Source organism: Ranitomeya imitator, chromosome 3 (genome assembly GCF_032444005.1).
Source record: "Ranitomeya imitator isolate aRanImi1 chromosome 3, aRanImi1.pri, whole genome shotgun sequence".
Classification (NCBI taxonomy): domain Eukaryota; kingdom Metazoa; phylum Chordata; class Amphibia; order Anura; family Dendrobatidae; genus Ranitomeya; species Ranitomeya imitator.
This window is the reverse complement of record NC_091284.1, coordinates 687,360,575-687,388,443: the sequence shown is the minus strand read 5'-3', so window position 1 is coordinate 687,388,443 and position 27,869 is coordinate 687,360,575. Positions and strand designations below refer to the sequence as shown.

General features: G+C 46.4%; 1 protein-coding gene across 1 annotated transcript in view; it reads left to right on the top strand.

Annotated features, from left to right (window-relative positions):
* Positions 1-14,124, top strand: part of LOC138670816 (retinol dehydrogenase 16-like) — a 170,244-nt gene extending 156,120 nt beyond the window's left edge. Inside the window, exon 5 of the mRNA XM_069758510.1 lies at positions 12,409-14,124. Within this exon, the coding sequence (XP_069614611.1) occupies positions 12,409-12,602 (194 nt within the window). The 3' untranslated portion in view covers positions 12,603-14,124. The remainder of the gene's footprint in view (positions 1-12,408) is intronic.
* The last annotated feature ends 13,745 nt before the right edge of the window (positions 14,125-27,869 follow it).

Genomic DNA, 27,869 nt, shown 5'->3' with positions numbered 1-27,869 from the left:
CATGCAGCACTTCCTCCATCTCTTCCACCCCTTGGTTATTCGTAGCCCCCAATGCCGGGTCAGCTTCGGCTTGGTAGCAGTGTACAGCGGCCCGGCTGAAGGTAGCTTTTCCCACCTTTGGCCACTGGGTATGTTGAGTCCGGTTGGGACGTTGTCTTTGCAAGTGGCCCAGCTGATGGTAGGTGTGGCATCGTGCCCCAGGGGGACTGTGGTTGGTTTTTAGCTGGTCCCCCTACAATCTTCGGTGGTTTGGGACCCTCCAGGCCCATGGGTGGACCCCTAGTGACCATCTTAGATCTGGACAACTGAGGCCTCCTGGCATCATAATGTTCATCGGCCAGACGAGCGGCTTCCTCAAGAGTCGTTGGCCGCCGGTCCGAAGCCATTCCTGTGTCTCGGGGTTTAGTCCATTAAAGAATCGTTCTAACAAGAAGAGCTGGAGGACGTCCTCATCAGTTGTTGCTTGGCTCCCTTGTACCCACTGTAGCAGTGACCGCCGTAATTTAAAGGTCCATTCAGCGTGGGTATCGGTTACGCGTTTTATAAGTCCGCGGAACATTTGGCGATATGCCTCTGGTGTCAGCGCATACTGGGCCAAGATCACTTCTTTGATCCGCTCACAGTCCATACAGTTCTCATCAGGTACTGTGCGATAGGCGTCTGCTGCCTGGCCTGTCAGCTTGCTGGCAAGGATCTGAACCTGTTCCACTCGATGAAGGGCACACTGCCGCTCAAAGTCCTGCAGAAAGCAATCAATGTCTTCCTCTGCCTCCCCCAACTGTCAGAAGGCATTATACTGGATCTTTTTGTGGCTTACTGTTGAAAGTACCTGGTCGGAGGCCAGAGCTCCCCCTGCTGGCTGACTCTCCTCTCTCCGCTCTGTCATCTCCATCTTGGCCAGCTCCACTTTGGTCCGCTCTGCCATCTCCATCTTGGCTAGCTCTATCCTGGTCCGCTCGGCCATCTTTTTCCTTCAAATCAGTACGCACATCAGCCATCACCTCTCGTATGATCTCTACTGCAGGGTTTGGGCCATAGAACGCCAGTTTGTTCTTTACCTCCCTCTGGAATTCAGTCTCCTCCGCGTTCACATTGGGGGCGCTACACTGTTGTGTTCCATGATGGCTGCTATCAAATCCGCTTTTGTTTTGTTGCTGGCGATTAACCCTCGGGCTTCCGCCAGATCTTTTAATGTAGTCCTCTTTAACTTCTGGTAGTTGTTTTTCATTCATTCCTTTCCTCCTGTAGAAGGGGTATCACAACCCACCACTGCCACCAGTGTAACGGGGTCTACCGAGCTGGGTTACCTTTTTCAGTACCACCCCGTGTTTCAGGAGGTCCACTCTGCTTTGGCTGGAGTCTGAATGAAGGACGCTGGCTGGAATTCCTTGGTTACATGAGAGCATATAAAAGATCACTGCGTCTCCACGTATTTCCAGTCTGACAACACTTTACTCACAGGACACAGAATATATCACACAGATACAGAGGGCAGGCCAATAGAAAAGCGGCAGGCCAGACATACATTACAATAGCCGCAGGTGGCCAGAGCTTGCCGATATTTACTGTGGGAATTACAAAGGTGGGGGAGGTCAGAAGGGGGATATCTTGTCCCCTCTGCTCAGGGGCGCAGCCTGTGGGCTGATGCATTAGGGATATGCATCTCACATGGAACTTATTATACATACATATAACTGCACAACATATTCTGGGTGCTGAGTGGTTCCGTAACACGTAACAGGTGGTAGTATAAGTTTTCTTGATTTCTAGACATCTGAGCAGCATATTGTCATCAATATACTCTTGTAAAGTTATGGACACTCACCACATACATAACAATTGCATTGTGACTTTTTCAAGATCATAGACAATGTCATTCATATCCATATTCTATCTAATGTTGGGTTGCTTGTGTAACAAAAATAATATTTGAAGTGTCAGCTCACATGTGATTGGCTAGTCCGTTTTAGCAGATTTATTCTTTCTATGAAACCAGTTGAGAGTTTTGCTGTCTATGTGTTTGGGATCATTGTCTTGTTGAAATGTTCACCCTTATTTCATCTTCATCATCCTGGTAGTTGGCAGCAGATTTTTTTCAAGAATGTCTCTGTACAATTGTCTATTCATCATTCTTTCAATTAGATTAAGTTTTTGAGTGCCATTTGTTGGAAAACAGGCCCACACCATGATGTTCCAACCTCCAAACTTCACTGTTGGTATGGTGTTTTTGGAGTGATAAGCATTTCCTTTTGGCCTCCAAACATCTTGGGTATTATGACATTCAAATAGGTGAATTTTGGTCTCATCTGACCAGACTATATGCTCCCAGTTTTTTCACAGGCTTTTCTAAATGTTGTTGAGCAAACTTTAAGTGACCTTGAATGTGCTTCTTGTTCAGCAATGGCGGAAGTTCACCGACCGCCATATTGGGACACCCAAGTGATGGATGTCTCAATATGGAAACTGCTGGTGGTACCAGCCTCTTGCCCGGTACCACCAGCAGAACTCCATCGCACCACAGACACACACACACACACACACACACACATACTGTATATGCCATACGCACCCCACACAAACACACACTGTATATGCCATATGCACCACACAAACACTGTATACACCGTATGCACCATTCACACACACTGTATACACAATACACAGCCTCTTGCGCGGTACCACCAGAGGAACACCGTTGCGAACACACTGCCACTGGGATCAGCCGAATGATTCACTGACCACCACCATCTTTTCACAGGAGTAGTGCATGCGCAGTGTTAATATGACTGCCGCTATCTGTCTGCCCAAAGATGGCAGTGGTCTGATCTTACTGCGTCTGCTCAAATTCCGCACAGGAGCAGTGAATCATTCGGCTGATCCCAGTGGCAGATGCGAGACATGTCTACAGGCAGAGGAAGCCGGTCACATTAAATGGGTTTTCCCACGAACAAAAGTTAATTTTAAAAATTGTCTGTGTCTGACCATGTAGAAGAGCAAATGAGGTACACAGGTCAAAGACGAGATGAAATGAGAGGAGAAGACAGCAGATGGGGGAAAGAGAAAGTGCACAGGGGGGAGACAGCTCAAACGGGACAGCACATGAGGGGAGAGCACAGCACAGGAAGGAGAAAGACAGAAGACAAGGGGGATAGCACATGGGGAAGACAGGTCAAAGAAGAGAGCACAGTTGAGAGAAGTCAGCACATGGGGGAAGAGGGAGTGGCTAGGTGGGTGAGCACATGGGTGGAGAGATTCTCAACCCTGCAAAGAATGACATTACCACCCTCCCGATGCGATATCATCGGGCCTCCATCTAGTATATAAGCAAAAGGTGGCTACTTTAAGGACATAGAATATAAGACATATTTTCAGTTGTTTCACACTTCTTTGTTAAGCATATAATTCCACAAGTGTTAATTCATAGTTTGATGCCTTCAGTGTGAATTTACAATTTTCATAGTCATGAAAATACAGAAAAATCTTTAAATGAGAAGGTGTGTCCAAACTATTGCTCTGCACTGTATATATACACACTGCTCAAAAAAATAAAGCGAACACTTAAATAACAGAATATAACTTCAAGTAAATCAAACTTCTGTGAAATCAAACTGTCCACTTAGGAAGCAACACTGTTTGACAATCAGTTTCACATGCTGTTGTGCAAATGGAATAGACAACAGATGGAAATTATTGGCAATTATCAAGACACACTCAATAAAGCAGTTGTTCTGCAGGTGGGGACAGCAGACCACATCTCAGTACCAATGCTTTCTGGTTGATGTTTTGGTCTCTTTTGAATGTTGGTTGTGCTTTCACACTCGTGGTAGCATGAGACGGACTCTACAACCCACACAGGTGGCTCAGGTAGTGCAGCTCATCCAGGATGACACATCAATGCGAGCTGTGACTAGAAGGTTTGCTGTGTCTGTCAGCGTAGTGTCCAGAGACTGGAGGCACTACCAGGAGACAGTACAGTACACCAGGAGATGTGGAGGGGGCCATAGGAGGGCAACAACCCAGCAGCAGGACAGCTACCTCAGCCTTTGTGCAGGGAGGAACAGGAGGAGCACTGCCAGAGCCCTGCAAAATGACCTCCAGCAGGCCACAAATGTGCATGTCTGCACAAATGGTTAGAAACCAACTCCATGAGGATGGTCTAAGTAATGTTGTGTGGAGGCATTTCTTTGGAGGGCCGCACAGCCCTCCATGTGCTTGCCAGAGGTAGCCTGACTGCCATTAGGTACCGAGATAAGATCCTCAGACCCCTTGTGAGACCATATGCTGGTGCGTTTGGCCCTGGGTTTCTCCTAATGCAGGATAATACGAGACCCCATGTGGCTGGAGTGTGTCAGCAAATCCTGCAAGATGAAGGCATTAAAGCTATGGACTGGCCTGCCCGTTACCTATACCTGAATCCGATTGAACACATCTGGGATATAATGTCTCGAACCATCCACCAACGTCACATTGCACCACAGACTGTCCAGGAGTTGGAGGATGCTTTAGTCCAGGTCTAGGAGGAGATCCTACAGGAGACCATTTGCCGCCTTATCTGGAGCATGCCCAGGCATTGTAGGGAGATCATACAGGCATGTGGAGGCCACACACACTACTGAGCATCTTTTCCTTGTCTTGAAGCATTTCCACTGAATTTGGATCAGCCTGTAACTTCATTTTCCACTATGATTTTGCACATCATTCCAACTCCAGACCTCCGTGGGATATTAGTTGTGATTTATGTTGATCATTTTTAGGTTTTATTGTTCTCAACACATTCCACTATGTAATGAATAAATATTAACAACTGAATTATTTCATTCAGTGATATCTAGGATGTGAGATTTTAGTGTTTCCTTTATTTTTTAAGCAGTATATGTATACCATATTTTCTGATGTATAAGACAACTGGGCGTATAAGATGACCTTCAACTTTTCCATATAAAATATGGAATTTGGGATATACCCGCCGTATAAGATGTGGGTCATCTTATACGCCCAATCATTTTATACGGCGTGTGGTTCCCAGGGTCTGGAGGAGAGGAGACTCTCCTTCAGGCCCTGGGATCTATATTCATGTAAAAAATAAAGAATAATAATAAAAAAATATGAATATACTCACCCCTCCAACGGACCCTGGCTCTCAGTGCTGCAAGCGTCTGCCTCCATTCCTAAGAATGCAGTGAGTGAAGCACCTTCGATAATGAGTGAAGGTCCTTCACTCACTGCATTCTTAGGAACGGAGGCAGACGCTTGCACCGCTGAGAGCCAGGGTCCGTCAGAGGGGTGAGTATATCTATATTTTTTATTTTTATTCTTCATTTTTTACATGAATATGGATCCCAGGGCCTGAAGGAGAGTCTCCTCTCCTTCAGACCCCGGGAACCGTCCAGGATCGTTTCGTGCACCCGTACCCGTCGTATAAGACGACCCCCGACTTTTGGGACAATTTTATTGGTTAAAAAGTCGTCTTATATGCCGGAAAATACGGTATATATATATATATATATATATATATCTACTAGCTATTGAACCCGTTCTACGCCCGGGTGGCGAGCATTTATATTGGTATATGGTCTCCATCCTGGTATGTGCTGCTCCCATCCTGCGTCCCCATCCTGACATGTGCTGCACCCATCCTGTGCCCCTACCCTGTCATGTGTTGCACCCATCCTGCACCCCCGTTCTGTCATGTGCTGCACCCATCCTGCGCCCCCATTCTGTCATGTGCTGCCCTATTCTGTCATGTGCTGCTCCCATCCTGCACCCCCATTCTGTTATGTGCTGCTTCCATCCTGCGCCCCCATTCTGTCATGTGCTACCCTATTCTGTCATGTGCTGCTCCCATCCTGCGCCCCCGTTCTGTCATGTACTGCTCCCATCCTGCGCCACCATTCTTTAATTTGCTTCTCCCATCCATATGCCCCGTACACTGCTCCATAAAGGTTTATGGCCCCCATAAGATGCTCCATAGTATATGCCCCCGTACACTGCTCCATAAAGGTTTATAGCCCCCCATAAGATGCTCCATAGTATATGCCCCCGCACACTGCTCCATTATGGTTGATGGCCCCATAAGATGCTCCATAGTGTATGTCCCGTACAGTGCTCCATAAAGGTTTATGGCCCCCATAAGATGCTCCATAGTGTATGTCCCGTACAGTGCTCCATAAAGGTTTATGGCCCCCATAAAATGCTCCATAGTGTATGCCCCCATACACTGCTCCATTATGGTTGATGGCCCCCATAAGATGCTCCATAGTGTATGCCCCCGTACACTGCTCCATTATGGTTGATGGCCCCCATAAGATGCTCCATAGTATATGCCCCCGTACACTGCTCCATTATGGTTGATGGCCCCATAATATGCTCCATAGTGTATGCCCCCGTACACTGCTCCATTATGGTTGATGGCCCCCATAAGATGCTCCATAGTATATGCCCCCGTACACTGCTCCATTATGGTTTATAGCCCCCATAAGATGCTCCATAGTGTATGCCCCCGTACACTGCTCCATTATGGTTTATGGCCCCCATAAGATGCTCCATAGTATATGCCCCCGTACACTGCTCCATTATGGTTTATGGCCCCATAAGATGCTCCATAGTGTATGCCCCCGTACACTGCTCCTTTATGGTTGATGGCACCCATAAGATGCTCCATAGTGTATGCCCATGTACACTGCTCCATTATGGTTTATGGCCCCCATAAGATGCTCCATAGTGTATGCCCCCGTACACTGCTCCTTTATGGTTTATGGCCCCCATAAGATGCTCCATAGTGTATGCCCCCGTACACTGCTCCATTATGGTTGATGGCCCCCATAAGATGCTCCATAGTGTATGCCCCCGTACACTGCTCCACTATGGTTTATGGCCCCCATAAGACGCTCCAGTGTGTATGCCCCTGTATGCTGCAGCGATATATAAAAAAAAATACCATACTCACCTATCGTCGCTGGGCGCCGAGTGCTGGGGGGCCTGAGCAGGCGGGGACACCGGCGTGCTGTGGGGGTCAGGTGCCGTTATCGCCGCTAGCTCAGGCCCCCCAGCACTTGCTATATTCACCTGTCCCCCGTTCCAGCGCTGCGTCCGCTCCGTGTTCTGGCTCCTCTGGCTGTGACTGTTCAGTCAGAGGGCGGCGCGCATTAAGCGTGTCATCGCGCCCTCTGAACTGTGAACGTCACAGCAGAGGACCCAGAACACGGAGCTGCACGCAGCGCTGGAACGGGGTACAGGTGAATATAATACTTACCCTCCTGGCGCGTCCACGGTCCGTGCCTCTCCGGTGGAGATCGCGGTGTGCGTTCAGTGTTTACGCATACTGCGATCTCCTGGGAGCGTCACTCTGTGGGGTCCAGACTGCGCCGGCGCTTGCGCAGTCTATAAAGGCTTCGGACAGAGTGACGCTCCCAGCGTTATATTATAGATATATATATATACAGTGGGGCAAAAAAGTATTTAGTCAGTCAGCAATAGTGCAAGTTCCACCACTTAAAAAGATGAGAGGCGTCTGTAATTTACATCATAGGTAGACCTCAACTATGGGAGACAAACTTAGAAAAAAAAAATCCAGAAAATCACATTGTCTGTTTTTTTAACATTTTCTTTGCATATTATGGTGGAAAATAAGTATTTGGCCAGAAACAAACAATCAAGATTTCTGGCTCACACAGACCTGTAACTTCTTCTTTAAGAGTCTCCTCTTTCCTCCACTCATTACCTGTAGTAATGGCACCTGTTTAAACTTGTTATCAGTATAAAAAGACACCTGTGCACACCCTCAAACAGTCTGACTCCAAACTCCACTATGGTGAAGACCAAAGAGCTGTCAAAGGACACCAGAAACAAAATTGTAGCCCTGCACAAGGCTGGGAAAACTGAATCTGCAATAGCCAACCAGCTTGGAGTGAAGAAATCAACAGTGGGAGCAATAATTAGAAAATGGAAGACATACAAGACCACTGATAATCTCCCTCGATCTGGGGCTCCACGCAAAATCCCACCCCGTGGGGTCAGAATGATCACAAGAACGGTGAGCAAAAATCCCAGAACCACGCGGGGGGACCTAGTGAATGAACTGCAGAGAGCTGGGGCCAATGTAACAAGGCCTACCATAAGTAACACACTACGCCACCATGGACTCAGATCCTGCAGTGCCAGACGTGTCCCACTGCTTAAGCCAGTACATGTCCGGGCCCATCTGAAGTTTGCTAGAGAGCATTTGGATGATCCAGAGGAGTTTTGGGAGAATGTCCTACGGTCTGATGAAACCAAACTGGAACTGTTTGGTAGAAACACAACTTGTCGTGTTTGGAGGAAAAAGAATACTGAGTTGCATCCATCAAACACCTTACCTACTGTAAAGCATGGTGGTAGAAACATCATGCTTTGGGGCTGTTTCTCTGCAAAGGGGCCAGGACGACTGATCCGGGTACATGAAAGAATGAATGGGGCCATGTATCGTGAGATTTTGAGTGCAAACCTCCTTCCATCAGCAAGGGCATTGAAGATGAAACGTGGCTGGGTCTTTCAACATGACAATGATCCAAAGCACACCGCCAGGGCAATGAAGGAGTGGCTTCGTAAGAAGCATTTCAAGGTCCTGGAGTGGCCTAGCCAGTCTCCAGATCTCAACCCTATAGAAAACCTTTGGAGGGAGTTGAAAGTCCGTGTTGCCAAGCAAAAAGCCAAAAACATCACTGCTATAGAGGAGATCTGCATGGAGGAATGGGCCAACATACCAACAACAGTGTGTGGCAACCTTGTGAAGACTTACAGAAAACGTTTAACCTCTGTCATTGCCAACAAAGGATATATTACAAAGTATTGAGATGAAATTTTGTTTCTGACCAAATACTTATTTTCCACCATAATATGCAAATAAAATGTTAAAAAAATATACAATGTGATTTTCTGGATTTTTTTTTCTCAGTTTGTCTCTCATAGTTGAGGTCTACCTATGATGTAAATTACAGACGCCTCTCATCTTTTTAAGTGGTGGAACTTGCACTATTGCTGACTGACTAAATACTTTTTTGCCCCACTGTATATATATATATATATATATATATATATATATATATATATATATATATACACATATATACATATATACAGTACAGACCAAAAGTTTGGACACACCTCATTTAAAGATTTTTCTGTATTTTCATGACTATGAAAATTGTACATTCACACTGAAGACATCAAAACTATTAATTAACACATGTGGAATTATATACTTAACAAAAAAGTGTGAAACAACTGAAATTATGTCTTATATTCTAGGTTCTTCAAAGTAGCCACCTTTTGCTTTGATGACTGCTCTGCACACTCTTGGCATTCTCTTGATTAGCTTCAAGGGTAGTTACCGGAAATGTTCTTCCGATAATCTTGAATGAGTTCCCAGAGATGCTTAACATTTGTTGGCCCTTTTGCCTTCACTCTGCAGTCCAGCTCACCCCAGTCTGGACAGTCTCCAGATCTCAACCCTATAGAAAACCTTTGGAGGGAGTTGAAAGTCCGTGTTGCCAAGCGAAAAGCCAAAAACATCACTGCTCTAGAGGAGATCTGCATGGAGGAATGGGCGAACATTCCAACAACAGTGTGTGGCAACCTTGTGAAGACTTACAGAAAACGTTTGACCTCTGTCATTGCCAACAAAGGATATATTACAAGTATTGAGATGAAATTTTGTTTCTGACCAAATACTTATTTTCCACCATAATATGCAAATAAATGTGATTTTCTGGATTTTTTTTTTCTCAGTTTGTCTCCCATAGTTGAGGTCTACCTATGATGTAAATTACAGACGCCGCTCATCTTTTTAAGTGGTGGAACTTGCACTATTGCTGACTGACTAAATACTTTTTTGCCCCACTGTACATCGGTATGCAAACACAGGTCTTAACAGTAACGTTAGGGTCCTGGTCGTCACAGTGGTATTGCTTTCCTCTTGGGGAGAGTGATACTGCGTTTGGAGGCAAAGAAGGATAACTGCATCCAGGTATCACAAACATGCAACACATTTCATCACTGTAATGAGCGGTACCACGTGACCGCTCACACAGGACAGGCTGCCGGCGCTGAGAGCATACATCGCAGGAGCTGGGTGAGAATTTCTCAGCAAGCGGGCGGGCACACAGGGGATGGGAGGTGGGAGGTGTCCCCAAACTTTATTTTTAACACACACAAAAAAAACCTTGATTTTTCATTCCTTCTCTCCAGCGAACGCTGCTGGGGAGCAGGAATTAATGCCGGCTTCAGAACCACACGCAGTGGGGACAGCGCTTACTGTAGTGCTGTCCCTCCTGCGGGTGGTACATACACACGGAGGAGAGTGCACACTGTTCTCCGTGTGCACGTGTGCGGGACGTATTGCGGTACGTGCTGCCGGAGAAAAGCGGACATGTCTCCGTGTTTTGCACACGGACCCATGGTCCATGAAAACACGGAGACATGTGCATAGATCCATTCATTTGAATGGGTCTACATGTATCAGTGTCTCCGGTACGTGAGAAAACTGTCAGTACATGTACCAGAGACACTGACGTGTGAAAGAGGCCTTATTCTTCCTCTAGAATTCAGAGACATAGCAGTGTATTTCTATGCAAAGCTGTATCAGTATAATCTGCCTGTGAAGTCAGCCTGCAATACATATTAAGAAAATACAATTCTTCCAGTGACAGCAGCAGAGCCTGTGCCTCACTTGCATTAGTTTTTTCCTGTAATATTGAAGGTTGTGAGTTCAAGTCCTGGGGAGCATCTCAAAAAAGAAAAAAATAACATATTGTAATTGCTTTTTATTATTTTTAGCAGTTTTATAGGAACAAAAAAATATGACTTTGTCTTCACCTTTAGTATACAGGGAACATACAGATACACTGTATATGACAGTGTATTTCTATGTACCTATGTACATGTATAATCTGCTTTTGGGTTCACTGTCTGCAATACAGTTTAAGATTACTAAATTCTTTTGTCTACATCTTAGTGGGTCGTGGCTCATAGTTAGAGCTATTCCCTGTGAATGCTGGTGTCATGAGTTTTGAAGTCAGGTAGACCCGAGGATAAAAGAATAGTTTAATTTAGATTTGGTGCGAGCAGACATGCCAGAGAGCAAAGAGGTGAGTGTTAGGCTACTTTCACACATCAGGTTTTCAGTGTCAGGCTAAATCCGGCTAATTTTCAAAAAAACGGTTCAGGCGAATGTTGCCGCCGGATCAGATTTTTTTCCCATAGACTTGTATTAGTGCCGGATTGCACCGGATGACATTGCGTTTCTGGTGCCGAATCCGGCAAATCTGCCGCTTCCAGTTTCTTGAAAAAGCATCCATTGCAACGTTTTTTGTCTCCGGCGAAAAAGTCTGAAGCACCGGATCCAGCGCTTTCGGGTAGTTTGCTAGAATGGAAGCCTATGGGAGCCGGAAGGTGCCGGATCTGGAAAAAGGCGGATCCGGCGGCCTGATCCAGTTTTTTAAACTGAGCATGCTCCAATTTTTTTTTTTTTATCCAATAATCTAGATAGGCTAGCCGGATCCATAAAAAAAAAACGGATCCGTCACATCAGTTTTTCCAACATTCCCCAGATTTAGCCTGACACTGAAAACCTGATGTGTGAAAGTAGCCATAGGCTGCCGTCACACTAGCAGTATTTGATCAGTATTTTGCATCAGTATTTGTAAGCCAAAACCAGGAGTGGAACAAATAGAGGAAAAGTATAATAGAAACATAAGCACCACTTCTGTATTTATCACCCACTCCTGGTTTTGGCTTACAGATACTGATGTAAAATACTGACCAAATACTGCTAGTGTGATGGCAGCCTTAGAAGTCTGTACAAAGCTGTGACTTGGCAGGACTGAGCCTTAAAGTTGGGACAGTCCTGTTGAATTTGGGACGTTTGGGAGCTATGGAACTACTAGTCTAAAAACAGTGTCGGCATACCTCACAAATGCTGTTCTTTATGAATGAGCAACGATTCCCACACACTCCAAAATCTTATAGAAACCCTTCCAAGAAGAATGGAAGCTGTTACACCTGCAAACAAGGAACCAACTCCATATTAATGCCAAATAAATTAAAGTGACATAAACCATAAAAACGCCTGTAAGTATAAAGTGTAGCTTACCATATTTTTTTCCCTTATAGTGTATATTAGACTCTGGCAGACTTTTTTTTTTATTTGACTTCAGGTTGTTCCATAAATCACCAAATTTTTAACTAGTAAAAACGTTTTCTTACCAATATAAGATAATTGCATATCAGTCTATAATGATTGTCTAATTTTGCTTGACCAAATCACTGACTACAAATTGAGAACTGAGAGATTTCCTACATGTGAACAATATTTTTGATGGTATGTGGTAACACCAACTGACTCAATGCTAAACTTACTGTTTGTTCACACAGATTCCAAGAATCTTGAGAAAAACCTATCAGATGCTAATCCGAAGATTCACCTGGTCACAGACTGTATAGAACATGCCCTGACTGCTGTCCACCCTCAGACCCGTTATTCTACCGGCCTAGATGCCAAACTCTTTTTCTTACCGCTTTCATACTGCCCAAGTGCAGTAGCAGATTATTTCTTATTACAAAAATAAAGTTTGAGAATAGCTCAGAGTGGTATCTAGGTATGTAGAGAGGTACGATACGATACGATACGATACACTTTATTGATCCCGTGGGAAATTATGGTATCACAGCAGCAAAACTTAAATCATAAAAATCATAAAGGAATTACATAGTTGACATGACAGTTTGTTGACAGAAGAACATTATACATTATACATTATAGGTTGAGCAATACTGTAAAAGGCTTTAATTTTCCAAATTCACATGCAAGAATTATTAGTCTATATTAGACAGACTAATGTAGATGGGATCTTACGAAAATCAATCGCTGCCGGCTTCTTTACGCTCGGTGATTCCGCATGTGTTAATTGAACCGTGCGGAACCACTGCGTCCAATACATTGGACTGTGATATTTATCTTGCGTAGACTGAGCGTCTCCACAAGATAAATTGACATGCTGCGGTCTAGAAAGACGCGCCACATGTCCATTTGCGCAGGGTTGCCGGAGGCTTCCCTGCATACATGGTGGAGATGGGATTTCATATGCTGGCCACTGCAGATTGGACGCTGCGGCTGTGTGCAGCATCCAATCCGCAGTGTTTACTGACCATGGAAACATACCCTGTCCCTTATACAAACAGCTGCATTATTGTATCCAACTTAAGTTTTTTTTGTCGAAGGACTTGTGCTCCAGAATTGTATAGAGCTGTAATAAAGCACTCATACCAGTGAAGAGTGCAATTTCTGTTTCTCCATATATTTCCAATGTAATAGTTTGGACAAAATAATGTGTCATGCTCCTTTGGACTCTATATACACTGAGAATATCTTGTCACATATGGTGCCCAGACCTTTGTCAGTGTTTGATGCCCATGAAGGTCTGTACTAGGCCACCATAAGTCCTCTATGCTCACTACCTAGATATTTGCATGTACACTATAAATACTGGTCTGTTTCCTTTGAACTGCACATTTCCTGATCCACAACAGTGTCTAACTATAAATATATATCATGAAGAACGATGAAAGGTGAGTGGTGGAAATCCACAGGGCTCCACGATCTGAGCCAGGAACTACCCAGGTCAAATAAGAGAAGGTGATTATTAAACACACAACGCGTTTCAGGGACAATTCGTCTTCCTCATCTGGTAGTAGTACCTGAGGAAGGGGACAGATCGTCCCTAAAACGCGTGTGCCTAATAAATCGACTTCTCTTATCTGACCAGGATGGTTCCTGACTCAAGAGCGTAGAGCCCGGTGGATTTCAAGCACCCACGTTTCATCGTTCTTCACTGTATCACGGCTCCTAAGCAGGACGCCAGGAGCAGGCAGATGGAACTGCAGCGCTCCAGCGTTGTGCCTGACATGTACAACTACCAGAGGCGAGGTGAACACCTCTTCCCCTTCTGTTTATATGCTGTTACATTCTTCATGTGGAGCGCCCCTGTTTTGGTTTCTTTTTATAAATATATATGAGCAGTTTGTCTTTTTTCTCATGTAATACTGTATGTTAATAGCTCTATTAAATGACCACACTGAGCAAATCAAAAATCTGTGCCGAAACTTGTTTTTTCTATTCCTAAAGAAAATGTAATTTACTCAATGTAAAGTTACTTGAGAATAACAACTAGTGATGAGCAAATTTGTTCAGAAAACGATCGCCAAACATAAATTCGGCACGAATATGGCACATTCGGATTCGGTAAAAAGTGTGGAAAAATATTTGTGTTGATAAAGTGCTGAAAATACTTTGGCAACAAAAGTATTTTCAGCACTTTATCAACGATAATGGTGTTGTATCATGAGCGTTTGGTACATGTTTGATGAGGGGAGGGGGTTTGCAGAGCTCAGAGGGGTGGCGTTCTTGAAAACAGTAATATTTTTTTTCCCTAACTTTATGTGTGCACATTGCGGCTAGCCAATCAGGGCACAGAAAGCATCCACAATGTCCTGACACCACGGCTTGTGTCATTGGCTGCAGAAATCACATGTCCCTCTCCATATAAAGAGTGGACATCTTGTTTTAAATTCCATTTTGACACTGTAACAGCGCAGAGAGGCTGCTCCTGACGCTGGCATTCTTAGCAGCAAGATTTTATCTAGTTAGATAGGCGGCTGTGTATCAGTCAGATAGTGTAGCTAGCTAGTGTACAGTGTGGCTGTTAAATTTACCTTCCATAATTTTTTTTTCTGGCCACAGACAAAGCCAGCAGGGCACATATCCTACAAGTGTATTGTGTGGAGCGCCCCCAAGGGCTAGAGGTACTCAGAACCGGGTCTTTCATTTCTAAAGGGGGATGTCACAATGGCTGACCCGGTCCGTGGCCCTTGGGAGGTCCGTTGAGATAAGGGAAAGGTCTTTAAAGGGGAAATGTTCGTGACGCCACCTGTGGTATTCGGTCAGGGTGACCGACGCTGCTTAGTGGTCTGCTGGGGTGATGTTATGGCAGCTAGATGGTATACCTTCCCACAGGGGAAGTATGTCATGTCCCCAGGGCTTCCCAGAGTGTAGATAGTGGATGGTGAGAGGCGCAATGAAGAACGAGGACACAAGGTTGCAGTCTCTTTACCTTTTACTGAAGTCTTCAGCATCCACAGTCCAGAGCACCAGATAACAGGGCAGGCAGAGTCCGGCCAGTTTGGAGGCAAATCCAGAGTCCCCATATCCAGATGGAAATCAGTAGCCTTCCTCTAGCACCTGGGTGTTGTAGTATCTTATTGCTGAGCCTCTCATAAGGTCCTCACAACTGTTGTAGATGTTCTAGATGTTGTGTCTCTGTCTGTCCCCCAGATGGATAGGACAAACCCGTATGACCGGTGGCGTGAGGCTTTTTACAGGGACTCTATCACGCTCCAGCCTCTCGTGGGTGCCACCTTGCCTCCTGGGTATAGGGTGGGCAGGTAACCTGGAATTAGCTGTCCTGCCGGTCTCTGGAGCAAGGCATAAATGACTGTTGCTCCCTCAGTGTTCCAGCTTCCGGGATCTTGCGCCTCAGAAGGAGGCAGCCTGTGCAGGGCAGAACTCCTTCTGGTTTCCTCTCCTTTTGCTATGACTTCTCACCCTCTACAATGCAGTTCTCTGTTCGTGTCTCTTTCTGGAAGCTGCCGCACGTGGGGCAGGCGCAGCTCAGTGGCCTTCTGTCTAGGTGTCTGACAGGATCCCACCCCTGTCAGGGACCAACTACTTGAGCCGAAGCTCAGCCAGCAACTGCCTGAGCGAAGCTCAGCTGGCATCTGCCTGAGCGAAGCTCAGCCAGCATCTGCCTAACTTCCTATCCAGACCACCAGTTTTACCTAATTGTGAAGAGTGCCCTAATAAATAGGAGCATAGCTCCCCCTGGTGGACTGGAGTATGAAATGTGTTGCTTGTTTGTGATACCTAGCAAAAAGATCTCGTGGCTCCACCACGAGGGACACAGATTTGACATTCTACAGGATGCCAGGTTTTGAGACCATGGACCCGGCTTAAAGAATACAGATCTGCTCCATAGAATGCATGGATACATTTGGGGGAGTCAGGATGTGGACCCACCAGTTACCTGAGCCCCATGGAGATGTTTGGAGAAGCCAGGTTGTGACTCTCTGGTCAACTTGTACTTTAATGGACTGTCAGCTTCCTAAGCTTGTCATTTTCTCCTCTCTGTACGTGCCTCAGGTGGGGATAGTCAGCCCTGGAAGCTCTGAAGTCACAGCTGCTCTTATCCTGATGAGTCAGCGGAAGGGTGAAACTGTTACTTGCACCATCTTGGGTATTTGCTGGGACTGTTCTAGTTGTTATTTGCCTTTCTTTGTTCAGTTAAGTATTGCCACACTTTTTTACCCTCATCCTGTGTTGTCTGAGTAGTATTATGCCCTAGTGATTCCTTGTTCATGTGGTCTTGAGCAAGCAGACTAAAGCACCCGCTGACCCCCGTATCCACATATTCTGGTGGCAGCTGTGAGACACTACTCAGCCTGGCGCATCTGGGAGTGAACTGCAGGGGACTGGTCATAGCCAACGTCCAGGGCTCCACAACCATGGAGGCATATACATAGAACCAACAGACCATAGGTGAGGCATACACAGCAAGTTTCAAATGCCACTATGTCCAACTCCACCAGCTCTGCCTTGGGAAGAGGACCAGAGTGGATGTATAGTCGCAACTAGAGTTGAGCGACCTTGACCTTTTTAGAGTCGAGCCGGGTTTTGCGAAACCCGACTATGTCCAAAGTCGGGTCGAGTGAAATCGGCCGATTATGACGTAAAGTCGGGATCGACCGAAACACGAAACCCAATGCAAGTCAATGGGGCAGCATAGTCGGCAGTGAGTGGGGGCCAGGAAAACACCTAGAGTGCCCATTTTAATGTCAAAACCATCCATTCTTCTTAATGAAGCTTGTCAAGCGTAATTTACCTTATAATAATTGGAAGGCATTTGAAATTGGGGGTCATTTGGCTAAAGTTGTGGGGGGTAGGGCTGGTTCAAGTAATTAGTGGGCCCAGGAAATCTGGACCACGTCACGGCAGTGGAGCAGGGAGAGGTAAGTATTTCAACTTTGCAAGTGCTGTGAACCTGAGCAAGCAGGGGGGGCCCACTCGTTGGCATTGGCACTGGCACAGGGCCCCTCAAAGTACAGCGGTGTGTTTGCACGGCGGGGGCGCCTCCCACCGGCAGCAACACTTTTGCGTACTATGAGAGGCCCTGTGCCAGTGACGTCGCCAACTAGTATTCCTCCCCCCACCTGATGAAGGAACCTGCACTTTCATCTGCACCTTCCTCTTTGTCCCCGTGTAAGGTGGTATGGTATGCGGGAAGAGCAACCTGACTTTCAGCAGGGTCACAATGTTGTTGTGTAGCGTGCACGGGGAATGTTGCGTTATGGGTCAATGTACCAGCAGACTCATCTATCACTGGCTGGGCAATGGGCACGATGAAGTGGAAACACAGATATAGGCCCAAAGAAGAAAGTGGGCTAAATGCAGTTCAAAATTGGTAACACAGGAATAACCAGGGGGCATTGCAGTGGAGGACAACTGGAATGAGAGGCTGACACAGAGAGTAGGGCCAAATCAGTAAGTAGTCGAAATGCAGTTCAAAATTGGCAACCGTAGTAAACAGGCGGCACAGCTTTGTTCAGTGGAGGAGAACAGAAAGGAGTGGCAGACACCGATAGTAGGCCCCAAACCAACTAGTACGCCAAATGCAGTTGTTCCATTTAACCACAATTTAATGAGAGCCTGAAGATAGAAGCTCAGGAAAGGCAACCTGGGGAACACCTTGGAGTGTAACACACCATCTCTCTCCACCCCATACCCATTTTGTATGGCCTAATGCAGTGTACTTTTCTACAACTACTAAACGAGAGTCGGAAGACCGAAGCAATGGCAAGGAAACCTGGGGAACACCTTAGAGTGTAACACACCCTCTCTCTACACCCCATACCCAATTTGAAGGTCTAATGCAGTGTAGTTTCCAAGAACTACTAAACGAGAGCCGGAAGATCGAAGCTCAGGAAAGGCAACCTGGGGAACACCTTGGAGTGTAACACACCCTCTCGCTACACCCCATACCCAATTTGAAGGCCTAATGCAGCGTAGTTTCCAACAACTACTAAACGAGAGCCGGAAGATCGAAGCTCAGGAAAGGCAACCTGGGGAACACCTTGGAGTGTAACAAACCCTCTCTCTACACCCCATACCCAATTTGTAGGCCTAATGCAGCGTAGTTTCCGACAACTACTAAACGAGAGCATGAAGATCGAAGCTCAGGAAAGGCAACCTGGGGAACACCTTGGAGTGTAACACACCCTCTCTCTACACCCCATACCCAATTTGTAGGCCTAATGCAGCGTAGTTTCCGACAACTACTAAACGAGAGCCGGAATATCGAAGCTCAGGAAAGGCAACCTGGGGAACACCTTGGAGTGTAACACACCCTCTCTCTACACCCCATACCCAATTTGAAGGCCTAATGCAGTGTAGTTTCCAAGAACTACTAAACGAGAGCCGGAAGATCGAAGCTCAGGAAAGGCAACCTGGGGAACACCTTGGAGTGGAACACACCATCTCTCTACACCCCATACCCAATTTGAAGGCCTAATGCAGCGTAGTTTCCAACAACTACTAAACGAGAGCCGGTAGATCGAAGCTCAGGAAAGGCAACCTGGGGAACACCTTGGAGTGTAACACAACGTCTCTCTACACCACGGAAGGGATGATTCTTAGGAAGGAAGGCTGTTGGAAATAAGCATTGCGCGTCCGAGGGTGATTAGATTCTTATTAGGTATATACTCACCCTCGGACGCGCCCTGCTTCTTTATTTGGAATGAATGTTTATTTGCAATGTGGTGTTGACTTTCTCTATTATTTTGGTAATTAATGATTTTATTATTTTCATTATTTTGCATCTTCTCGGCAATAATATAAAGAAGACGCGACAGGACAACACTCGGTGGATGCCATATGTGTGTTTTCAATTTAAAAAAACTTTCAGTTAACTACTTGCAGGAGAAAGTAATTGTAGCTGGTGGCCATTTTTAGTACTGTACCAGATTTTAGTTGTGTGTTTGTTTTTAATGTTAAAATGTCTGCATTTGATATCTCACCAGTATTTTCTTTTTTATAAGCAAAATACTTATTTTTATATTTTCTGATGTTGGTTCCAGGGGTACACGGGCAGCAGTGACCTGGTCAGTGTAGTAGTAGTTGAAAGAATGGACCGCAGACAGGCATCGAAGGCCTAAAATAAAAAAATTGGGCTGGCTGTAGGCAATTTTAAATTGGTTCCAGGGGTACACGGGCAGCAGTGGTGTGGTCAGTGGAGGCCTAGTGGAAGGAGTGACCGCAGACAGGCATCGAAGGCCTAAAATAATAACACATGGCTGTAGGCAATTTTAAATTGGTTCCAGGGGTACACGGGCAGCAGTGACCTGGTCAGTGTAGTAGTAGTTGAAAGAATGGACCGCAGACAGGCATCGAAGGCCTAAAATAAAAAAATTGGGCTGGCTGTAGGCAATTTTAAATTGGTTCCAGGGGTACACGGACAGCAGTGGTGTGGTCAGTGGAGGCCTAGTGGAAGGAGTGACCGCAGACAGGCATCGAAGGCCTAAAATAATAACACATGGCTGTAGGCAATTTTAAATTGGTTCCAGGGGTACACGGACAGCAGTGGTGTGGTCAGTGGAGGCCTAGTGGAAGGAGTGACCGCAGACAGGCATCGAAGGCCTAAAATAATAACACATGGCTGTAGGCAATTTTAAATTGGTTCCAGGGGTAGACGGGCAGCAGTGACCTGGTCAGTGTAGTAGTAGTTGAAAGAATGGACCGCAGACAGGCATCGAAGGCCTAAAATAAAAAAATTGGGCTGGCTGTAGGCAATTTTAAATTGGTTCCAGGGGTACACGGGCAGCAGTGACCTGGTCAGTGTAGTAGTAGTTGAAAGAATGGACCGCAGACAGGCATCGAAGGCCTAAAATAAAAAAATTGGGCTGGCTGTAGGCAATTTTAAATTGGTTCCAGGGGTACACGGGCAGCAGTGGTGTGGTCAGTGGAGGCCTAGTGGAAGGAGTGACCGCAGACAGGCATCGAAGGCCTAAAATAATAACACATGGCTGTAGGCAATTTTAAATTGGTTCCAGGGGTACACGGGCAGCAGTGACCTGGTCAGTGTAGTAGTAGTTGAAAGAATGGACCGCAGACAGGCATCGAAGGCCTAAAATAAAAAAATTGGGCTGGCTGTAGGCAATTTTAAATTTGTTCCAGGGGTACACGGACAGCAGTGGTGTGGTCAGTGGAGGCCTAGTGGAAGGAGTGACCGCAGACAGGCATCGAAGGCCTAAAATAATAACACATGGCTGTAGGCAATTTTAAATTGGTTCCAGGGGTACACGGACAGCAGTGGTGTGGTCAGTGGAGGCCTAGTGGAAGGAGTGACCGCAGACAGGCATCGAAGGCCTAAAATAATAACACATGGCTGTAGGCAATTTTAAATTGGTTCCAGGGGTAGACGGGCAGCAGTGACCTGGTCAGTGTAGTAGTAGTTGAAAGAATGGACCGCAGACAGGCATCGAAGGCCTAAAATAAAAAAATTGGGCTGGCTGTAGGCAATTTTAAATTGGTTCCAGGGGTACACGGGCAGCAGTGACCTGGTCAGTGTAGTAGTAGTTGAAAGAATGGACCGCAGACAGGCATCGAAGGCCTAAAATAAAAAAATTGGGCTGGCTGTAGGCAATTTTAAATTGGTTCCAGGGGTACACGGGCAGCAGTGGTGTGGTCAGTGGAGGCCTAGTGGAAGGAGTGACCGCAGACAGGCATCGAAGGCCTAAAATAATAACACATGGCTGTAGGCAATTTTAAATTGGTTCCAGGGGTACACGGGCAGCAGTGACCTGGTCAGTGTAGTAGTAGTTGAAAGAATGGACCGCAGACAGGCATCGAAGGCCTAAAATAAAAAAATTGGGCTGGCTGTAGGCAATTTTAAATTGGTTCCAGGGGTACACGGACAGCAGTGGTGTGGTCAGTGGAGGCCTAGTGGAAGGAGTGACCGCAGACAGGCATCGAAGGCCTAAAATAATAACACATGGCTGTAGGCAATTTTAAATTGGTTCCAGGGGTACACGGACAGCAGTGGTGTGGTCAGTGGAGGCCTAGTGGAAGGAGTGACCGCAGACAGGCATCGAAGGCCTAAAATAATAACACATGGCTGTAGGCAATTTTAAATTGGTTCCAGGGGTACACGGACAGCAGTGGTGTGGTCAGTGGAGGCCTAGTGGAAGGAGTGACCGCAGACAGGCATCGAAGGCCTAAAATAATAACACATGGCTGTAGGCAATTTTAAATTGGTTCCAGGGGTAGACGGGCAGCAGTGACCTGGTCAGTGTAGTAGTAGTTGAAAGAATGGACCGCAGACAGGCATCGAAGGCCTAAAATAAAAAAATTGGGCTGGCTGTAGGCAATTTTAAATTGGTTCCAGGGGTACACGGGCAGCAGTGACCTGGTCAGTGTAGTAGTAGTTGAAAGAATGGACCGCAGACAGGCATCGAAGGCCTAAAATAAAAAAATTGGGCTGGCTGTAGGCAATTTTAAATTGGTTCCAGGGGTACACGGGCAGCAGTGGTCTGGTCAGTGGAAGTCTAGTGGAAGGAGTGACCGCAGACAGGCTTCCAAGGCCTAACATAACAAACTTGGGCTGGCTGTAGGCACTTTTAAAATGGTTCCAGGGGTACACGGGCAGCAGTGACCTGGTCAGTGTAGTTGTAGTTGAAAGAATGGACCGCAGACAGGCATCGAAGGCCTAAAATAAAAAAATTGGGCTGGCTGTAGGCAATTTTAAATTGGTTCCAGGGGTACACGGGCAGCAGTGGTGTGGTCAGTGGAGGCCTAGTGGAAGGAGTGACCGCAGACAGGCATCGAAGGCCTAAAATAATAACACATGGCTGTAGGCAATTTTAAATTGGTTCCAGGGGTACACGGGCAGCAGTGACCTGGTCAGTGTAGTAGTAGTTGAAAGAATGGACCGCAGACAGGCATCGAAGGCCTAAAATAAAAAAATTGGGCTGGCTGTAGGCACTTTTAAATTGGTTCCAGGGGTACACGGGCAGCAGTGGTCTGGTCAGTGGAAGTCTAGTGGAAGGAGTGACCGCAGACAGGCTTCGAAGGCCTAACATAACAAAATTGGGCTGGCTGTAGGCACTTTAAATTGGTTCCAGGGGTACATGGGCAGCAGTGTATGGTCAGTGGAAGTCTAGTGGAAGGAGTGACGGCAGACAGTCTTCGAAGGCCTAACATAACAAAATTGGGCTGACTGTAGGCACTTTTAAATTGGTTCCAGGGTAACACGGCCAGCAGTGGCCTGGTCAGTGTAGTAGTTGTAGAAAGAAGGGACCGCAGACAGGCTTCGAAGGTCTAACATAACTAAAATGTCAAAACAATGGTATTGTCAGTGCCAGGCATTGAAGGATGTCAGCGCCTAGACTACACATTGGTGAAGCTGTGAGAGATAATTTTGCTAGTGGTAGAGCACTGTTTGAGCTGGGGGGGGGAACTGTCTTGTGGCCGGCGTTACAGGCACAGGGCCCCTCATATTACAACGGTGTGTCTGACGTTGGGTGCGCACCACCACCGCCAGAGACACTTTATTGTACTATGAGGGACCCAGTGGCAGTGCCGTCGACCAAAAGCGGCCACACCCACCTCTTCAGACAAACAGCACTCTCAAGGGTCCAAGCGCAAAGTGGCGATAGCACGGCCCCGTGTGGGGAGTTTGGCCATTTCGTGAGGTGGAAACATGTCGTATGCTGGACAATCAGGTGAAGAAAATTACGAGATTGGAAAAGTCATTCAGAATAGTCCACAGGCAAGACCTTTTCATAGGAAAGCTAGGTGTCAGCCGGGCAGGGTGGGGCAAAAGATTTTGAAATCCAGTTGTGGTTCATTTTAATGAAGGTTAGATCATCTACATTTTGGGTAGCCAGACGAGTCCTTTTTTCTGTTAGTATTGAACCTGCAGCACTGAATACTCTTTCTGATAGGACACTAGCTGCCGGGCAAGCAAGCTCCTGCAATGCATATTCTGCCAATTCTGGCCAGGTGTCTAATTTGGATGCCCAGTAATCAAATGGGAATGACGGTTGAGGGAGAACGTCGATAAGGGATGAAAAATAGTTTGTAACCATACTGGACAAATGTTGTCTCCTGTCACTTTGAATTGATGCTGCAGTACCTGTCCTGTCTGCGGTCATAGAAAAATCACTCCACAACCTGGTCAGAAAACCCCTCTGGCCAACGCCACTTCTGATTTCTGCCCCTCTAACACCTCTGGTCTGCTGGCCCCTGGAGCTCGTGTGAGAACGATCACGGGCGCTGTGTGCAGGGAATGCCAGAAGCAAACGGTCAACAAGAGTTGATTGTTTTGTTGCTAATATTAGTTCCAAGTTCTCATGTGGCATAATATTTTGCAATTTGCCTTTATAGCGAGGATCAAGGAGGCAGGCCAACCAGTAATCGTCATCGTTCATCATTTTTGTAATGCGTGTGTCCCTTTTGAGGATACGCAAGGCATAATCCGCCATGTGGGCCAAAGTTCCCGTTGTCAAATCTGCGGTTGTGCTTGGTTGAGGGGCAGTTGCAGGCAAATCTACGTCACTTGTGTCCCTCAAAAAACCAGAACCCGGCCTTGCCACGCCACCAATTTCCCGTGCCCCCGGGAAAGCTTCCTCATTAAAAATATACTCATCCCCATCATCCTCCTCATCCTCCACCTCCTCTTCGCCCGGTACCTCGTCATGTACACTGCCCTGACCAGACAATCGCTGACTGTCATCAAGGCTTTCCTCTTCCTCTGGTGCAGACGCCTGATCCTTTATGTGCGTCAAACTTTGCATCAGCAGACGCATTAGGGGGATGCTCATGCTTATTATGGCGTTGTCTGCACTAACCAGCCGTGTGCATTCCTCAAAACACTGAAGGACTTGACACATGTCTTGAATCTTCGACCACTGCACACCTGACAACTCCATGTCTGCCATCCTACTGCCTGCCCGTGTATGTGTATCCTCCCACAAAAACATAACAGCCCGCCTCTGTTCGCACAGTCTCTGAAGCATGTGCAGTGTTGAGTTCCACCTTGTTGCAACGTCTATGATTAGGCGATGCTGGGGAAGGTTCAAAGAACGCTGATAGGTCTGCATACGGCTGGAGTGTACAGGCGAACGGCGGATAGGTGCGCAAAGTCCACGCACTTTGAGGAGCAGGTCGGATAACCCCGGATAACTTTTCAGGAAGCACTGCACCACCAGGTTTAAGGTGTGAGCCAGGCAAGGAATGTGTTTCAGTTGGGAAAGGGAGATGGCAGCCATGAAATTCCTTCCGTTATCACTCACTACCTTGCCTGCCTCAAGATCTACAGTGCCCAGCCACGACTGCGTTTCTCGCTGCAAGAACTCGGACAGAACTTCCGCGGTGTGTCTATTGTCGCCCAAACACTTCATAGCCAATACAGCCTGCTGACGTATGCCAGTAGCTGCCCCATAATGGGAGACCTGGTGTGCAACAGTGGCAGGTGCGGATGGAGTGTTTGTGCGACTGCGGTCTGTGGACGAGCTCTTGCTTCTGCAGGAGGACGAGGAGGAGGAGGAGGAGGAGGAGGGGGTGCGAACGGCTACAGACAACTGTTTACTAGACCGTGGGCTAGGCAGAACTGTCCCAAACTTGCTGTCCCCTGTGGACCCTGAATCCACCACATTTACCCAGTGTGCCGTGATGGACACGTAACGTCCCTGGCCATGCCTACTGGTCCATGCATCTGTTGTCAGGTGCACCTTTGTGCTCACAGATTGCCTGAGTGCATGGACGATGCGCTCTTTAACATGCTGGTGGAGGGCTGGGATGGCTTTTCTGGAAAAAAAGTGTCGACTGGGTAGCTCGTAGCGTGGTACAGCGTAGTCCATCAGGTCTTTGAAAGCTTCGCTTTCAACTAACCGGTAGGGCATCATCTCTAACGAGATTAGTCTAGCTATGTGGGCGTTCAAACCCTGTGTACGCGGATGCGAGGCTAAGTATTTCCTTTTTCTAACCATAGTCTCATGTAGGGTGAGCTGGACTGGAGAGCTGGAGATCGTGGAACTAGCGGGGGTGCCGGTGGACATGGCAGACTGAGAGACGGTGGGAGATGGTATTGTTGCCGCCGGTGCCCTAGATGCAGTGTTTCCTACTACGAAACTGGTGATTCCCTGACCCTGACTGCTTTGGCCTGGCAAAGATACCTGCACAGATACAGCAGGTGGTGCGCTAAATGGTGGTCCTACACTGCCGGAAGGGATGTTGCGTTGATGACTAGCTTCATTGGCCGAGGGTGCAACAACCTTAAGGGACGTTTGGTAGTTAGTCCAAGCTTTCAAATGCATGGTGGTTAAATGTCTATGCATGCAACTAGTATTGAGACTTTTCAGATTCTGACCTCTGCTTAAGGAAGTAGAACATTTTTGACAGATGACTTTGCGCTGATCAATTGGATGTTGTTTAAAAAAATGCCAGACTGCACTCTTTCTAGCATCGGATACCTTTTCAGGCATTGCAGACTGAGCTTTAACCGGATGGCCACGCTGTCCTCCACCAGGTTTTGGCTTTGCCACGCGTTTTGGGCAAGATACGGGCCCGGCAGATGGAACCTGTGGCGATGTTGATGCCTGCTGCGGCCCCTCCTCCTCCTCTGCTTCAGAACTGCTGCCGCCTGCACCCTGTTCCCCCAATGGCTGCCAATCGGGGTCAAGAACTGGGTCATCTAATAACTCTTCTTGTACCTCCTGCGCAACTTCGTCTGTGTCACCGTGTCGTTCGGTGGTATAGCGTTCGTGATGGGGCAACATAGTCTCATCAGGGTCTGATTCTTGACCAGCACCCTGCGAGGGCAATGTTGTGGTCTGAGTCAAAGGACCAGCATAGTAGTCTGGCTGTGGCTGTGCGTCAGTGCACTCCATGTCAGATTCAATTTGTAATGGGCATGGACTGTTAACTGCTTCACTTTCTAAGCCAGGGACGGTATGTGTAAAGAGCTCCATGGAGTAACCCGTTGTGTCGCCTGCTGCATTCTTCTCTGTTGTTGTTTTTGCTGAAGAGGACAAGGAAGTGACTTGTCCCTGACCGTGAACATCCACTAACGACGCGCTGCTTTTACTTTTACCAGTTTCACGAGATGAGGCAAAAGAGCTAGAGGCTGAGTCAGCAAGGTAAGCCAAAACTTGCTCTTGCTGCTCCGGCTTTAAAAGCGGTTTTCCTAATCCCAGAAAAGGGAGCGTTCGAGGCCTTGTGTAGCCGGACGACGAACCTGGCTCCACAGCTCCAGACTTAGGTGCAATATTTTTTCCCCCACGACCACCTGATGCTCCACCACTACCACTACCCTCATTACCAGCTGACAATGAACGCCCCCGGCCACGACCTCTTCCACTAGACTTCCTCATTGTTTTAAAAACGTAACCAAACTAACGTTATTTGTTGCAGTCACACAACTTACACGGTGAGCTATAACTTCAGTATGATTTAGCTACCCCTTTACAGGTTGGTGAGACCACAGCAAAAATCAGGCCCAATGTTACACACTCTTTTTTTGGTGGCTGCAAATTAGAGAGATGCCCCACACGCAGGACTGTCACTGAAGCACAAATGTTAATATTAATGTCACACTATTATTTTTTTTTTATTTTTATTTTTTTCAGGAACACTTTAGAAACCCCCCCAAAAAAAAAAAAAAGATTTTTGCAGGGAGAATTTAGAAAACAAATGTAACAAACTATATGCTTTCTATGGGCCACTGAGTGAGAGATGACGCACACAGGAATCAGGAGTGGCACACAAGCCCAGAGGCCAATATTTTTCTACCAATGATTGATGGAGTTATTTTCTCTGGTAGATTTTGGAACCCAAATCAAGGAAAAAAAATGTAGGCTTTCTATGGACCACAATTGGAGAGAGAGAGAGAGAGAGAGAGAGAGAGAGATGGCACACCCAGGAGTCAAGACTGGCACACAAGCAGAAAGGCCAATATTAATCTCCCACTGTTTTTTTTTTTTTTTTTTTTTTTTTTTTTTTTTTCAGGGAGACTTTAGAAAAAAAAATAATAAAAAAAATATGATTTTATCAGGAAGAATTTAGAAACCAAATAAAATAAAATGATTTTTTCAGGGAGAATTTATAAAACAAATAAAAACAAAAATAGGCGTTCTATGGCCCACTGACTGAGAGATGACGCACACAGGAGTCAGGAGTGGCACACAAACCCAGAGGCCAATATTTTTCTACCAATGATTGATGTAGTTATTTTCTCTGGTAGATTTTAGAACCCAAATCAAGGAAAAAAAATATAGGCTTTCTATGGACCACAATTGGAGAGAGAGAGAGAGAGAGAGAGAGAGAGAGAGATGGCACACCCAGGAGTCAAGACTGGCACACAAGCAGAAAGGCCAATATTAATCTCCCACTGTTTTTTTTGGTTGTTTTTTTTTTTTTTTTTTCAGGGAGACTTTAGAAAAAAAAATAATAAAAAAAATATGATTTTATCAGGAAGAATTTAGAAACCAAATAAAATAAAATGATTTTTTCAGGGAGAATTTATAAAACAAATAAAACCAAAAATAGGCGTTCTATGGCCCACTGACTGAGAGAGAGAGAGAGAGAGATGGAACGCTTAGTACTGGCACACAAGCCCAAAGGGCAATATTAATCTCCCTTTTTTTTTCCAGGGAGAATTTCTAAAACCCCAAAAAAAAATAAAATAGGCTTTCTATGGCCCACTATTTGTGAGAGAGATGGGACGCTCAGG